Genomic DNA, 16,690 nt, shown 5'->3' with positions numbered 1-16,690 from the left:
AAATATATTTCAAAACAACCTAGTGATCATATATACATATACATGCCAAAAAAAACCAAAATATCATAAGAATTTATCCTTATAAAGTTCTACTGTAACCTATTTCCTACTTAATTTTTCTTTTTATTTATCTATTTAATTTCTGAAACTAGTGGCCATACCCCACAACACTGATTTCTGCCTGGGCATAAAACAACCATCTGAAAAATCTGGGTTGTTTTTTTTTTTAATATAGTTTATTGCCAAAAAGGTTTCCATATAACACCCAGTGTTCTTCCCCACAGTGCCCTCCTCCATGACCTTCACTCCCTTCCCCCCCTCTCCAAAAATCTGGGTTAAAAAAATTTTTTTTTATTTGAGAGAGAAAGAGAGAAAGAATGCACACACACCCACATACAAGCAGAAGACAGAAATAGAAAGGATCTTAAGCAGGCCCACGCTCAGCACGGAGCCCAAAGTGGGGCTTGATCCCATGATCCTGGGACCATGACCTGAGCCAAAATTGTCAGACACTCTACCGACTAAGATACACAGGAGCCCCCCAAACTCTGCTTTTAATAAAGAAGAATAAAAGAGGATTCAGGAGCACCTGGGTGGCCCAGTCATTTAAACATCCGACTCTTGACTTCGGTTCAGGCCATATCTCACAGTTCTTAGGATGGATTTCTTCTTTGGGCTCTGTGCTGACAGTGTGGAGTCTGCTTGGCATTCTCTCTCTTCTCCCTAGCTTTCTTCCCCCCCCCTGCTCACTCTCTCTCTCAAAATAAATAACCATTGAAAAAACAAAAAGGATTCAGTAAAATCCTTGCTGTATTTAAAGAATCATTTGCTCATAGTTGCATTCATAACTAAGCCCTAAGGCAAGGTTTCAAGATTTCCCTGTTAGCTCTATCATAAATTATCTTTATCACTAATGAAAATGGTGGATGTTGTGGTATTCATGTCCTACTCATACCCCTAACAAAATCTCAAAGCCAGGATATAATTTTTTTGTATTCCATATTTTAGGACTTAAATAGATTGCTACTAAGATCTCAAATACTAGTGTAGTTTAGAAAATGGAAAGTCAAAGTCCTGCAATCTTTACTGCATTTGGTTTAAATCCTACAAAATTTTTCAATTTTAGGAAAATTTTAAGTTTTCCCCATATTATAAAACAGATATGAAATATAAAGCAGATATGAAGTTAATTTTCAGATATGTGAAAGAAAGGAATTAGTTTAACTTAATGTATTAGATACATAATGAAACCTGTTGAAAAAATGTTTTTCATGTTTTTAAGTTCATGATTTAGAAAGATTTACAGCATACTAGACACCAAACAATACACTGTGTTTACATAAATACATAAATAGATTTATGTTTACAGGTACATATACAAATGTTTGTATTTATGTTTATACATACACATAGGTATACACATTATTTTCAATTTTTAAATGAACACACACATACAGTCACACATTTTATAAGTTATAATGGCACTTTAATGTGATCTTTTCACTTTCTATAACCTATCAGGTCATTCTTTCTAATATACAGAAGGAACATGATTTAACCAGTCTATTCTCTCTGCCCCTCCCCTACTCACGCTCTCCTTTTAAAGTAAATAACCTTAAAAAAATTTTTTTTAATTCACTTAAATGGGAAAATACTTATCAATTCTTGGTCAATATTTCCATATTACTCTCCAAGAAAGTTGTACCAATTTATATTCCCACCAGGAATATATAAAAATGCCATTCACACTCCTGCCAAAATTAGACATTACCTAACTATTTAAATATCTTTTCTTTTTTAAAGTTTGTTTTGAGAGAGATGGGGAGAGCACAAGTGGGAGAGGGGTGGGGGGGAAGGAGGAGTACGTGAGAGAATCCCAAGCAGGCCGTGCACTGTCAGCACAGAGGCCAACACAGGGCTTGAACTCATGAACCATGAGATCATGACCTCAGCTGAAATCAGGAGTCAGATGCTTAACCTACTGAGCCGCCCAGGCGCACCTACCAAACTGTTTAAAGAGCTATCAATCTGAGAGGTAAAATAAAGCATTAAATTATTTTGTTTTCATCTTTGGTCCTTTGTCTATCAAAGAGGCAAAATGTCTTTCATAACTTTTCCTCATTTAAATTTTTAACTCATTACAAATAGGACCCACTTATCCTGGAGCTTTTTTTCAAAGAGCTATTTTCCAAATACATTCTTTTATCGTTAATTTGAAATTCCAATTAAAATTGAAACCCACCCCACCACTGCACCTTAGGCACATGTCTACTGCAAAGTGTTCTTCTCTACTACCTACTTATATACACTAAGGCCAGCACCACACTGATTTAATCATTGAAAATAATAGCAACCTTTGATATAGAGTTAAAAGTCCCTCTTCCACTTTAGTTTTCCATTAATTTTCTGGTTTTATATTTCTAAGACAGACATCAAAAACAAACATCCTATTTGAATTTCAACCTATAACATTAAATCCACAAATTAATTTAGGTGAAGTGATATCTTTGTTACACTGAGTTTTCCCAAAAAGGCTTTAGGAAAAGTTTATAGTCTTCTCTGCCTTGCACACTATTACCTACTTCACTCCTTAGCTTCTCATTTCTCTCCTCTCTTCCAAGTCTTGATTACTAGGAGTTTAGTGTTCTGGCAGATTTCGGAAGTTTCAGTACAGTTCATTTCAGCCTAGGTAAAAGCTAGCCAATAATGAAGCCCACCAGGAACTTTTTATTTACAAGATTCTGAAGTGGTCTATTTTCACATCATTTTGTTGTTTCAAGAGCCCAAATCTTTGATGGCATAAGCCCTTTTATCTTCTAAGATTCTGAATCAACTTAGAAAGTTCTTTCCCAAACATTAAAATTCTCTTATTTCTATACCTTGGGTGTAAATTCTACCACTTATTACATGACTGACTGCTTTGTGGCTGAAGTTTCTTGTTTGCACTGAGTATTTCGTTTGAGACACTATCTTATATGAGAGACTCTCTTACATGCACCTGTCCATCAGGTGGTATCATGACTGTCAACTACATTATGAAGGCCTCAAACCAAGCCTTATTTATACTTGTGCCTTGCATGCTTTACTACACATGGTTAGCATAACTCAAACTCCAATTCCTGTAACGTGTAGGCTCTTGTGTGTCTGAATTTCTTGCAGCCCATTGCAGGCTATGGGGTTTATTTCCAACTTACTCCTATGGACTGTCTCTCAATTTCCTATACCACAGAAATTTCCCAAGCATCTAAACAATCCTGTGTTCTTTTCTCTTTCTCTATGGAGATGCCTCCGTTAAAACATGAAAATATACTATCTATTATCTCTTTCTGGACCAGTCCAATTTGTAACACATGAAAATTATATGAAATTCAAATTCGTGTCCACAGTAAAATTTTATAGGAATATAGCCATACTCCTTCATATATCATCTAACACTGATTTTGTGCTGCTACAGCAGGGTTGATTAGTTGTGACTGAACTCCTATGTCTTGCAAACCTTAAAATATATACCATCTGGTCCTTTTATAAAAGTTTGTAGAGGCACCTGGGTAGCTCAATTGGTTAAACATCCCAATTTTGATTTCAGCTCAGATCATGATCTCATGGTTGTAGGATTGAGCCCCACATTGGGCTCTGCACTGGGCGTGGAGCCTGCTGGGGATTCTCTTTCTCCCTAGCTCACACGTGTTTGTACGTGCTCTCTCTCAAAAATACAAAACAAAATACCCACACAAAAGCAATGGTTACTCACCTCACACAGCTACTGAGCACTTGAAATGTGACTAGTCTAGTGAGATCAATTTAAAATGGAAAAACGCACATCTAATTTGAAAGATTTCATCAGAAGAATGTAAAATTTGTCATTAGTAAGTTTTATATTGATCACATTTAAAATGTTATTTTGGACATAATGGGTTAAATACAGTATTATCAAAATTACTTTTACCATTGTTTTTACTTTTTAAAAACACAGCTAAAAAAAGTATGTAAAACTCTGTGTGGCACATATATTTCTATTGCAAAGTGCTGTTCTACTAAGTAGGCTATCAGTCAGCCAAGAAATTACCAGGCAAACTTGGATAAAAAGAGTGATGGTCAACAATAAATACAAGTGACTATGTAACAAAGATTAAAGGTGGAATCTGTGCACCTGGGTGGCTCAGCTGGTTAAGCATCTGGCTCTTGGTTTCAGCTCAGGTCATTCCTTATCTTGGTTCCAAGTTCAAGCCCTGTGTCAGGTTCTGTGCTGACAGTGCGGAGCCTGCGTGGGATTCTCTCCTGCCCACCCCTTTCTGTCTCTACCCCTCCCCTGCTCATGCGCCTTCTCCCTGTCAAAATAAACTTTGTTTAAAAAAAAGATGGGGTCAATTTTGGTAAATTATGCTTAGAAATATTTCCATTTTATTCAGATTTTCAAACTGAATTGCACAGTCTTCTAGATGGCTTCTTCACAAAGAAGTTCTGCCAAATTTTAAAAGCCATAGGTCCAATGTTACTTGAAATACTCCAGGGTATTAAAGGGGGGATATTTCTAAATTCTTTTTATGAAAAATCTGAAAAAATAAAAAAAAAAAACCCATACAAACTTGAAGACTAATTTCATATACACACTTTTGATGCAAACACCCTAAACAAAACATTGGCAAATTCAAAGAGATCATTAAGAGAATAATTATATGTACATTTTTATTCCATGAACACAAGAATGATTCAATTTTTAGAAAATACTCATAAAATGTAGTCTTTACAAATCAAGAACTTTCACAGATACAAATTAAAAGATATAATAAAAGATAGGAAACCTTTTACAATAATAGCAAAAGATAAAATACCTGAGAATAAACTTATTAAGAAATATGCAAACTTACATGATAAAAACTTTAAAGCACTCATAAGCAACACATAAGCAGACTTCAACAAAAATAAAAATACGCCATGTCCTGGTTAGAATACTTAATGTCATAAAGATATCAATTTCCCCAAAGTTAATTTAAAAATTTAACCCAATCTTCTGGAAGTAAATAGTCTAAAGTTCATATATAAAAGCAAGTAAGAGAAAATTTCAAAAGGGAAGAGCAATAACAGGTATGCTAGTAGCCTGTCACATATTAAAACATGTCATAAAGGCTCAAGAAAAATAGTGTTATACTAGTCCATTAGTACACAAGAATCGCTATGTTTCCAACAATGAGAAGGAAGGATTGAGTATAGGAATAAAGAAAGCTGGTGGCAAAGAATGCATGCTGCTATTAGAAGTCATCTAGAAATGTGTGGTCATCTTGGACAAAAACCAAAAATAAAATTTGGGACCTAGGAAATCTTCTTGGATTGACAAAGAACAATACCAATGCTAAGGGAAGAGAATCAACTTAATGTATACCTCCCCCTTCCATAAATTAAGGTGTTGAAATATTCACAACTTTTCCAACCAGAAAATAAATCAAGATTAGCTATAACCAGCCATAAAAAGTTATATAAATCTACACATGATACAATGATGTAATATATACATATACATTTACCAATGTCATATTCCTGAATGTTGGTACTATACTATGATTATGTAAGATGTAGCCATTTAGGGAAAGATGGGCGGGGGAAACCTCTCTGTACTCCTTGCAACTCCATGTGAATCTATAATTATTTCAAAATAAAAAGTTAAAAATAAACAAATATCCCAACATGGACAACATGTACCAATGCTTTAGCTCTAGCAATAACAAGGGTATAATTTATAATAATCCATGTTAAAAGCTAAAGGTCAAAGACCAAATAACTTAATGACAAAAATATTTTCAGGAATTTTCTTAGAATTCTGATTCCCAAACCATTTTTAAAATAAGCATTTTGACTTGATAATAGACACAAATAACTACATTTGAATTTCCAAGTGTTTGACTATTTTAACTTTACACTGAGTGAAATCCTTATGTGCTGACAGCTTTCATCACATTATAGATTTTTATTTAATAATACAAAAATCAGACAGTTCTTTCCGCCATGTAATCTATTACTCATTGATCTCAATAATAGAAAAATGCAACATTCTAGTAAATACTGTAACACAGAGTTTCTAACAGTCTAATCAAAACGATAACTTACGAAGACTCACCTATATGTGGCTGCTGAGCTGCAGCTAATGCATACTGCTGCTGCTGAGCTGCAGTTAACTGCTGAACTGTTAGTGCATTAGTCCTCTGAAAGAGCTGTTGGGGAAAATATTGAAAACAAAGATTAGTTAGTCTCAAAGCATTTCATTGCAATTTAGAAAGCTGTGAATAGATTATTTTAAACACATATTTTCAACTACCAAAACATTTTACTCATAAAACATTAAGTATTTAAGAGCGCTCCTATTATTCATGTTCATGCCTCATAGCACCACAGGACACACCAGGACATCATTCAGAGGAGCTTCATTGAAGAAGGGGCATGCTTGGGGCGCCTGGGTGGCTCAGTCAGTTGAGCGTCCAACTTTGGCTCAGGTCAGGATCTTGCTGTTCTGAGTTTGAGCCCCGCGTTAGGTTCTGGACGGAAAGCTCAGAGCCTGGTGCCTGCTTCAGACTGTCTTCCTCTCTCTGCCCCTTCCCACTCGCTCACTCACTCTCTCTCCTCTCTCTCTCTCAAAAGTAAATAAAAATTTAAAAAAAAAAATTTAAACAAAGGGCAATGCTTTACCTGCTGCTGGGGATTGTAGTCAAAAAGGCCTACAGTAGCTCCTGAAGAGTCCATGGGTACCTGATTACCAGGATAGTCAAACTGTAAGGAATCCAGACCAACTTGTTCCATGGCATCCAGATTCTGAGTTTCAGGATTTGAAAATTCTTCGACAAGCGGTTTATTAGCTGTAGGATTAGGAAGAGGCCCCAGTCCTTCTGGGGGATTAGTATTGGGGCCCAGGCGTTCAACTACTTCAGTTGGAGAGGCTTGACGACTTCCAGGAGTACGACTACATAAAGAAAACAGAAAAGCATTTTGAGTAAAAGTAGGATGTAAAATCTGGAATGGAAAAGAAGGAAAATCATGTAAAAACAAATAGTGGTAAAATACAGAGGGCAAATCAGACACTCCAAGTCATTAATTATTCCCCCTAAGTCTTCTTAAGGACTGACAGTTTCATCTGTTTCATATTACTAATGATAATTTGCTCCACGGTGAACTGCATAAAGATACAATTCAATTTTACAGATAAGAAAACTGGCCAATATCACAATTTAGGCTGAGACTACCTAAAACTTTTGTCTCAAATAACAGACAAAATTAGTAAGTATGAATAGTAGACTATCAAATGACAAACACAGGAAGTCTCAAAACCAGAACCCACCCACCATATTCCTGTCTTGCCCAAGAGCACAGAATTTTGCCATAAAATCTTTCGGGGGGGGGGGGAGGCTGGCCAAAAAGTATGGTCTTCATGACGTCAGAGTGTTAAATAAATGTGGGACACAACAGAAAAAGGACGTGAACCAAGACAAAGGGCAACTCCAGACTCTGTCTTTAAATACGATCTTGAGGAAATCATTTCATCTTTCCAGGCCTTGATTCCTTAAATGAGGAGACCAAAGGCACAATCTTATTGTACTTATTTTTCCAAATAAGGACAAAAAAGGAATTGTGAAAAACCTCTGTGAAACCTCAATGCAAAGTATACTTCCACATACAAAAAAGCAACTTCCTCTACTAACTAGCCTCTTTAATTTTCCCAAAAAATTTATTCAGATTGAATATTAAGCATCACTTGTTCTTTTTATCAACATCCTTCATGGTCTAAACTTTATTTTTACTTTATTTCTAGATATAATCTATTCTCATTTATCAATGTCTTTTCTTCTACAGAAATATTTTATGCAAGATCCTTTCCCTCACAAGAAACAAGTTTGTTCTGAGGAAGCATGAGTTCATAGTATATTCAACCCTAGGTACATTAAATAAATGGCACTATTTTACTTGGCTTTCATTGCCAATTGTTAACACCTATGTAACTCTGCCCCCACCTTCAGGAGCTTCACACTGAGGTAAATTTGCTAACATGTACAGAGTACTTTATGAGTAATTACTTATAAGAATTTGTTTCCAGATATTTAGGTGGAGTTATATTTAAAATTAAACCACTATCCTTGCAACATTTAGAAGAAATTTCTAACTCCTTTCCCCTTTAACCATACATAATTTTTCATATGAGTATTCCAAAGGTTTGTTTTTCATTAAGAATACATGGGAAGAAAAAAATAAAACTGAAAGGGTCTTCTTTAAAATCAGCTAGAAAAAAAAAATAAGAAAGCCTGGTCTAGTTCTTTCCTTCCTTTCGGTTCTATACTCCAGTGGTTATATACCGATGATATATCAATTAATACACATATTAATTATGCACTGGCATAGCTATGGCTATGTGGTCACTATCAGATGGACACATTTTTATGCTATCAAATACAATACTGTATCCAAAATATTCTGTAAGCAATTTTAAATACATACCCCAAACTTAATGGGATAAAATTATTATTTTAATAAATGTAAAAGTTCGTATTAATATGGAGAAGCATAGTCTTTCATACAAACAACTCTAATATAGCAATAGGTAAAGGATATACTAGAAACGGGAATTGTGCTATCAAGTGGTGCTATTTTCTTGCTATAGTTAATGGTGTATTAACACTTCAATTATAAATGCATGCTCTGAAGGGCTCATAATTAACTCAGTTTTAAATACACACACTTGACTAAATCTTGGAATAGGTAATTGCAGAAAAGCAAAATCAGGATAAGGTTCTAAAACAAATTGAAAAACATTAAAATTTACTTCTTGTCAAAGAGGTTTACTGGTTTTGGATGCTGTTTTGCACTTAGGATATATACAAATGGCACTGTTTTTAAGAAACATTGTTACTCTCCTTTAGACAACTAAAGGCAATAAATGTAAACACATACTACCCACATATATGATTCCACTCAGTTAATGGAGACTCATGGTACACCAGACCTCAAAGAAAACTGCTCAGTTTCAGGTATAACCCAAAGCATCTGATTACTGAAGTATAAAGTACAAGAATTCAGTATGAAGAAACAACTCCCTAGTATCTAGGTAAATGTACACTGCCTCATCTGAGACGAAGGCTAGAAGAAAATATTTAATGGCACAAAGAGACAAATCAAAAGTTACAACTAAGCATGAAACTAACTTTTTGAGATCTCTAATATGTTCCCTACTTCCTAATTTCAGGAGTATTAAGTATTAGCACAGATTCATATTAACGAAGAAGAAAGGTCATAGCTCCTAAGCTAATTATGTTTCCTCATTTCCAAGATGAAGAGTTAAAGGGGGGCGGGGGATACAATACAGGGATAGAAGAAAGAGGAAACTCCACAAAAAGATGCTCAAGAGCAACCCCAAGAGGAGTTTGCCAAGAAAAATCACAGATTAAACCTAAAAACTCAGTAAATTTTAGCAGGCAGGGAAAAGCTAAAATTCAGACTACCATATTAGCAGAAAGGTAACAGCAACATCTAACATTACTCCTTTAATGGAAGGCACTGTTTTAGAGATTATTCCATTGAATTATTTTTTTAAAAATGGTTCATAGTCAATAGTCCTTATGAAAAAAACTGATTTTTCTGGATTAACACAAGGTACAAAGGGAAATAAAATAAACCAAAACTGGAAAAGTGTCTAACTCAATCACATCAGCTAATAGTAATCATCCCTAAAGAGATATGCTTTTTTTCTTGAGAAAGTTAAAGTCTTACTTAAAATCTTTGCAATCGGCATCCATTCCATTTGGCAAACCTCTGCCATTTATTTTAGAATCATCATCATCTCCTTGTTTAAGATCTCTGTTTTGGTCCTCCTCAAATGGAGAAGCCTTGCCTTTTTGATCTCCTTTCTCAGGTCCATCTGTTTCAGCATCTCTAGTGCCCTGAGGAAAAAGAATCTGTTTGATTCTGAATATATAATAAAACACAAAAAAAAGACACTAAGGTGACCCAAAACTATGCTACAGTGCATGTAAACAATAAAAGCATTGAATCTTATTTTAGTTTTGTAACCAACTAATTTATCAAAGGCCAAAAAACTGGGCACAAAACAGTGATTTATAACAGAAGGGCTAAGGCAACCTTAACTATAGCGGTGCGGGAGAAGCAGTAACACCACCAAGAAGATTAGTATTTTCCTGAATGAATAGGTAATTTTGTTTGGTTACTTTCACATCAAGCACTACCACAAGTACGCAATTTTAATCTTGCAAATTACGTTTCTTAATATGACTTGATTTTTTAACATGGCTAAGATTATATTCCCAGTGGTTCTTCTATTTCATCTATTTCAAGAAGTAGCCAAAAGAAGAAAACAAGAGCTCCAATAGTTATAAAATTTCCTTTAGCTCTCAGAAAAACCAGAAAAACAAACTGGCGTAAAAATAACCAAATAACCATTGAGTAATTATTAAATATTTCTTTATTCAAAATACTTACAAAAGTTCCCTTCCTAAATCGAGAATCCAATTTATCAGCAGGAGAAGAACTTAAGACATATTCTACCATGCTCACACCAAGGCCTCCACTTTCTGATCGCGGAGACAGTATTGCATTTACTTCACTGTTTCCATGAAAACCCTGTCCAGATCTTCTCTGTACCATAATAGGCTGGGACATTGAATGGTCTGTTTGGGAGAAAGAACACAATTACACAATTGTACTTTTAAGCTAACCAAAATTTATTTACATTAATATATTGAATTTTTTAAAAATCAGCATTAAAAAATAATCTTTATAAAAAGCTCTTCAGGGGTGCCTGGGGTGGCTCAGGTCATGATCTCACAGTTCGCATGTTTGAGCCCAACATCCAGCTCTGTGCTGACAGCTCGGAGCCTGGAGCCTGCTTCAGATTCTGTGTCTCCTTCTTTCCCTGCCCCTCCTCACTCATGTTTGCGCTATCACACTCTCTTGCTCTCTCTCAAAAATAAACAAACATTTAAAAAATTTAAAAAAGGCTTTTCATACTATTGAGCCTCACTGGCCTAGGCATATTTCTTGGGAATACACATAGAAAGAGCCATTTGGTTTAAAAAAAAAAAAAAAGTAAAAGCAGATGTGAAGAACAGTCAAACCATAAAGGTCAATGGAGATAGAAACATTAACGTGAAGGCCCAGCTGCCTTTAAGCATCTCATTAAAAACCTTTAGAAGAAAAACCTAGAAGAATGCATCCTACTCTCAGTTTCAGTTCAGGTCATGATCTCATGGTTTCATGGGTTTGAGCCCTGCACCCGGCTCTGCCCTGGCAGTCCAGAATCTGCTTGGGATTCTCTCTCTCCCCTTCTAACCCTCTCAAGTTCACGCTTTCTCTCAAAATAAATAAAACTAAAAAAAAGAAAAGAAAAAAAAAAATCAGCTAATATCACAGAATTCTCTCTTCTTGGTATACGAACTGTCACCTGAAGATGATTTTTTAAAATCCCTTCAGTTCAAGTTTTCATAATATTCACCTTATACAAGTGCCTTTTCTACAGTTTTTATGACAAAAAGAAAAATCAGTATTTAAGATTAGAGAATAAATGGGATACAAATATAATAAAACATTTAAAGCAACATTTTAGATCTGCCAAAAGAATTTTCTGAGAGAACCAATAAGCTGCCTCTGGTTCATTTGTGATCACACACAGTATTCAATATTAGGTCTAGTCCTTAAAGGGCTGAACTATACTGGAGGTACTCAGTCATCACTTCATTAACTGTAGGGTTTTTTTTTAATGACTGCATATTAAAACATTTTCATTATATTTTTTCATTCAGTCATTCACCCATTCATTCACATAGTTCAAATGTTGATTTACAGCCTCTTGTGCTAAGTACGAGGAATCTTAAGAACAAACAGGACAGTCCCTGCCCTCAAGGAGATTATAGGTTTAATAGAATGTAATCATAATGAAGTAAAAGAGCAGCAGTAAAAATAATCAAGGATACTATGGAAATAGAAAAAAGGGGCATCAATCCTTCTCAGTCTTAGAGTGAACCCCAAAGGAAGTGGTATGAAGAGTAAAGAGTTAAAGTGAGCAAAAAGTAAGTAAACATGACGGTGGAAAAGACAATTTCAGGTAGAGAAACCAGCTATCTGATAGTCTCCTGCAGTCATGTAAAGAATCTTTACAGAGTGACAACTGCTTTAGGACATTTTTCCTGTAATTCCTTTATTCATATTTGTACATACTTGGCATTCAAGAAATGTTTTTTTCTAAACTGTTTTCAATGTTTATTTTTGAGAGACAGAATGTGAGCATGAGAGGGGCAAAGAGAGGGGGAGATACAGAATGCCAGCAGACTCCAGGCTCTGAGCTCACCAACCATAAGATCATGATCTGAGTAGAAGTAGGATGCTTAAGTGGCTGAACCACCCAGATGCCCCTCAATAAATGTTCAATAAACAAAATAATTTCTGAATTTTTCATTAATTTCCAATTTTCACATGTCTCGGGGTAAAGACTAATATTCATCTTCAAGTTTTTATCCATACAGCTTAATAAGTTTCAAGAGAAAGTGAAACAAGAAATTAAAAATACAAATCTGACACCAAAAGAAATACATAAATACATTGCTTAAATGTTTCATAGCTGGTATGAGTTGTCCTCCAAGTATAACATACCAAAAATATTTCCCAACCATCCATCTTGAAAATTATCTTTCATTACATGTTGTGCTCAAGATGTTTTGCTTTGGAATGCTTTAAAAAAAATACTTGGTTTTGGTAAATAAAGTAATTAACCACTCAACCTTCAGAACAGAAATCAAAATAGGTCTATCATTCAACTTTTCAAGCACATGTAATTTTAGCAAAGAATGTGGTCTTTTGTGGGGAAAAAATAATAGAATACTTTAAATTATGAGTCCTATGTAATATAGGTTAATTCAAATCCAGGAAAAAAATTCTTTGAGGGAAAGGATATCTCATTTACCTTTATATTCTCCAAACCTGGTATATTATATACTGACTGCCTTCAAAGAAAATTCCCAGTATTTAAAAAAAATTTCAGTCTAAATTAATAGCTACCAAAGTTTTCAAACTTTCTCAATTTTTACTCTAAGAGTATTTATTAATCACTAAAATTTTCTGGTACTAAGTTTTTGGCAATTATTTTAGTTTAATAACCAAATTTAAATACAAAAGACTTTAAATCTTTTATTATATTTTAATTATTTGTAGAAAAAAGAAACACCTGGTAATTTACACTCAAAATTTAAGATTAATTTGATAATTATACATAAATTTGTTTAAATCTTAACTTGGTAATTTTTTATAGCTTTCACAAGCTGCAATGAATTGTTATAAAAAGAGACAACTTATTTGTAATACATGTTGACAGTTACATGTGTATATAGCTCAAATTTTACTAATGAGAAACATTTCAAAATATAACCAATACTACTTTAGGAATAAGGCCATGCTCTTTAATTTACCTATAAACATGGTTGTTTCTGCAAGTTGTACTCCTTACATACCAGTTCCTTCTTCCTTAAAGTTTCTTGGTTTCTAAGTCTCTCTCCATTACTTGTGGATATCAAAAACATTCAAAGTCTGCTTCCTTTCTGGGAATTTACCTTACTCAGGGAGTTTATTTCCTATCTGGGTATGGCAAATGTCTAATACAGCTAGACTGAGTGCAATTAGATAAATCAGTCACTGCTCTGCAATGCAATTTAAGATTGAAAATTTCTACTGTTAATGTGTCCTCTTTTAATGGACACTCAGAATTTTATAATCAGAGTTAACTTCATTTTTTTTTAAAGATTTTATCTTTAAGCAATCTCTACACCCAACAAGGGGCTTAAAATCCCAACCCTGAGACCAAGAGTTGCACATTCCACAGACTAAGCCAACCAGGCGCCCCAGAGTTAACTTCAAATAATAACTTAGTGACATACTTTACTGTGACAAACACTTCTAATTATTAAGAGATCATTAGATAAGGGTTAATAAAAATGTGCATTAATTTAAAAAAATATGCATTATAATGACATAAAATCTGCAACGAAGACATCACACATTTGCTCCAAAAATTGTCTGGGTGTTAACAATGTTTTAAAAAATCTAGTAAACTCATAATTCTTACACATACACCAATAACTTACGAGAAGTTCCCCATGCAGTCTCTCTCCATTCATCATCCCCAAGAAATATGCCTTTTTGTCCATCTTTTGTTGAATCATCAGGTTCCCAAAACTTTTTGGTAGGCAAAAGCTATTTGGAAGGGAAAAGTGATTAATTTAAGTATAATTCTGGTTACAAATTTATTCTAATTCTACACGGGTGAAAGCAAACTTACCACTGGTATGTACAGGTTAGTTTTCAATGCTAAGGAAAATTCAGAGTGAACTATTTTCTAATTTGTATTGTTAATGATAAAATAACTCCTCATTTATGTTTGGGCACTGGCTCTAATAATTCTAGACCTGAACACTAATCAAAATCCACTCTGGACTTTTCTATGTTTTTTCAAGTGGTTTTACCATCATGTGATTTTCTTTATACATAAGTTTTTTCCAAAACTCACTTCATTTCTTATTCTATATAGATAATACGATAAAAAACATCTCTGCAAAAAATGGAAACTCTTCCTTTACTTCCAAATACTGCCCTTGGATCACCTCTTATCCCACAGCTTCCATGGCAGAAAATATATTTTCACTTTTACTTCACTTATTCAATGGAAGTGAACTTCACAACTCTTCCTAAGTCTGGAATGCTAGCCAGCTATCAAATCCAAATCAGGAACCTATGGATGGTGGAACACACAGAAAGGAACCTCAAATACTTCTGAGATAATCTCAAAGCTCCACACTCTAACATATATGTGACACACATAGCACATAAAAATTGTGGTGATACAATGATTCACAGATTATTCAATATGTATATTTTGGCTAATTCCTAATAATACATTATTACTCATCCAAGCCTCTCCTCTCTACCTTCCCTGACACTCAGAGAAGATGGACTTGGGGATAGGTTTCAAAAGTACAGACTGGTTTTCTGAGACATGCACATGGCATTTTAAGTTCTACTCCCTCTCAGCCCATAATTAGGTACCCAGGCTTCCAGGACTCATGATTAAACCTGTATATACTTCTATCACTGACTCATCTTTTACCTGTGTTTGTCTCCTTAACACATGGTAACCTTATTTTCAGAGAGCTCACAAACATATAAACTAAATGTAATACAACGAACTTAGTAAAACCTGAATTGAGTCTGAGAAATAAAACTGGGGGGGGGGTTTGAAAGTGTGAGTGAAAGGGGAGGAAGATACATGAACAAAGGCACAAACTGATAAACTGCACTCTGTGTACAACAAGGTATGAGATGGATGAACAGATGTGGGAATGTCAAAGTTGACGCTGGTAAAACTTTCTAGGTCAGATTCTCAGGAGTCTTAAAACTAAGCTAAAGAAATTGCACATTTCATCAGAGTAAAGGGAATCAGAGAAGTTGTTAGGAGTGACATTATGTTTCAGAAAACAACTCAAGTTATAAACCTTAAGAATAATGGATATGCTAGACTATAGGCAAAGAAATCACGTTAGCAGAATTACAACAGGGCTAAGATGGTAAACTCTAAAAGGATACTGAAAGTGAAAAGAGGTGAAAAAATAATATGGTTTGAGAGACATTTAGGAGAGTCAATAGGAGTATGATTATTACAAGTGGGAAGGGGATTAAAAGGTAAAATTTTTAAATCTGGGTAATAAGGTAAATAGTAGTACTATTAGCCAAAATAAAAAGCCAGAAGCAGCTCTGAAGGTCGGGGTAAAAGATCAATTTGGGCATGTTCCCAATCTACAGGTATTTTCTAAAAAAAAAAATTTTTTTTTTTTTGCCAAATTCAATGTATTTAATTTTAAGGGAAACCAACTTGTACTATTTTTAAAAGAAAAGTTTTTCCATGTTAGGATCATCCTGGGCTGCAAATGATTTTTATTTACAGCACATTTTAAATAGTCTGCTCTAACAAAAATCCCAGCAAAATGCAACTTCTGTTCCTTCATAAGCGTTTTTTTTAAATCTTATTATAATTGGTTCATGTAAATATTTAAACAGAATGTAAAGCTGGTAATATTAAAACGCTGTACTTAATATATTTAAAAAATTGAACATTCATGCATAGTAAAAACCCAAGTTAATACTTAAAAATACCATTAAAAAATGGTTCCTGAGAGAATAAAGAAATGTTTTTATCCCATTCGTCATTAAAAGAGTCTCAATATCAAGATAATAGTAACAAATAAACTGAGAATAAAGTTTTAGAAACTTAATAGAAGCAATCATCCCTGACACAGAAGAGGCTGAAACTAACCTTCAAAAGTAACAGAAATAACAGAACTCTTTGAGGAAATCTTTGTGATAAAGTCCCATGTTGTGCTTTAATAGAGAAGCTCATAAATTACTGCTTTAAAAACACAACTAGAGGAGTGCCTGGGTGGCTCAGTCAGTTCGGCATCCGATTTCAGCTCAGGTCATGATCTTATAGCTCTTGGGTTTGAGCCCCAAGTCAGGCTCTGTGCCGACCCTTTGAAGACTGGAGCCTGCTTCTCTCTGCCCCCCGCCCCTGCTGGCGTTCTCTCTCTCTCTCTCTCTCTCTCTCTCTCTCTCTCTCTCTCAAAAATAAACGTTTTTTAACTAGAAAAAAATCTATATTAAGCAC

At 34.5% G+C, this 16,690-nt stretch overlaps 1 protein-coding gene across 9 annotated transcripts in view; it reads right to left on the bottom strand.

The window, feature by feature from the left end:
* PUM2 (pumilio RNA binding family member 2) overlaps positions 1–16,690 on the bottom strand; it is a 94,760-nt gene that overhangs the window by 49,820 nt on the left and 28,250 nt on the right. For all 9 annotated transcript variants that reach the window (XM_029938237.1, XM_029938240.1, XM_029938243.1 and 6 more), the window contains 5 exons: positions 14,121–14,229; positions 10,471–10,658; positions 9,745–9,914; positions 6,679–6,949; positions 6,113–6,206 (listed from right to left, as the gene is read on the bottom strand). In XM_029938237.1, the coding sequence (XP_029794097.1) occupies positions 6,113–6,206; positions 6,679–6,949; positions 9,745–9,914; positions 10,471–10,658; positions 14,121–14,229 (832 nt within the window). The remainder of the gene's footprint in view (positions 1–6,112; positions 6,207–6,678; positions 6,950–9,744; positions 9,915–10,470; positions 10,659–14,120; positions 14,230–16,690) is intronic.

This window comes from Suricata suricatta, chromosome 4, assembly GCF_006229205.1.
Source record: "Suricata suricatta isolate VVHF042 chromosome 4, meerkat_22Aug2017_6uvM2_HiC, whole genome shotgun sequence".
NCBI classification, from domain to species: Eukaryota; Metazoa; Chordata; class Mammalia; order Carnivora; family Herpestidae; genus Suricata; species Suricata suricatta.
This window is presented reverse-complemented; position numbering and strand designations above follow the sequence as displayed.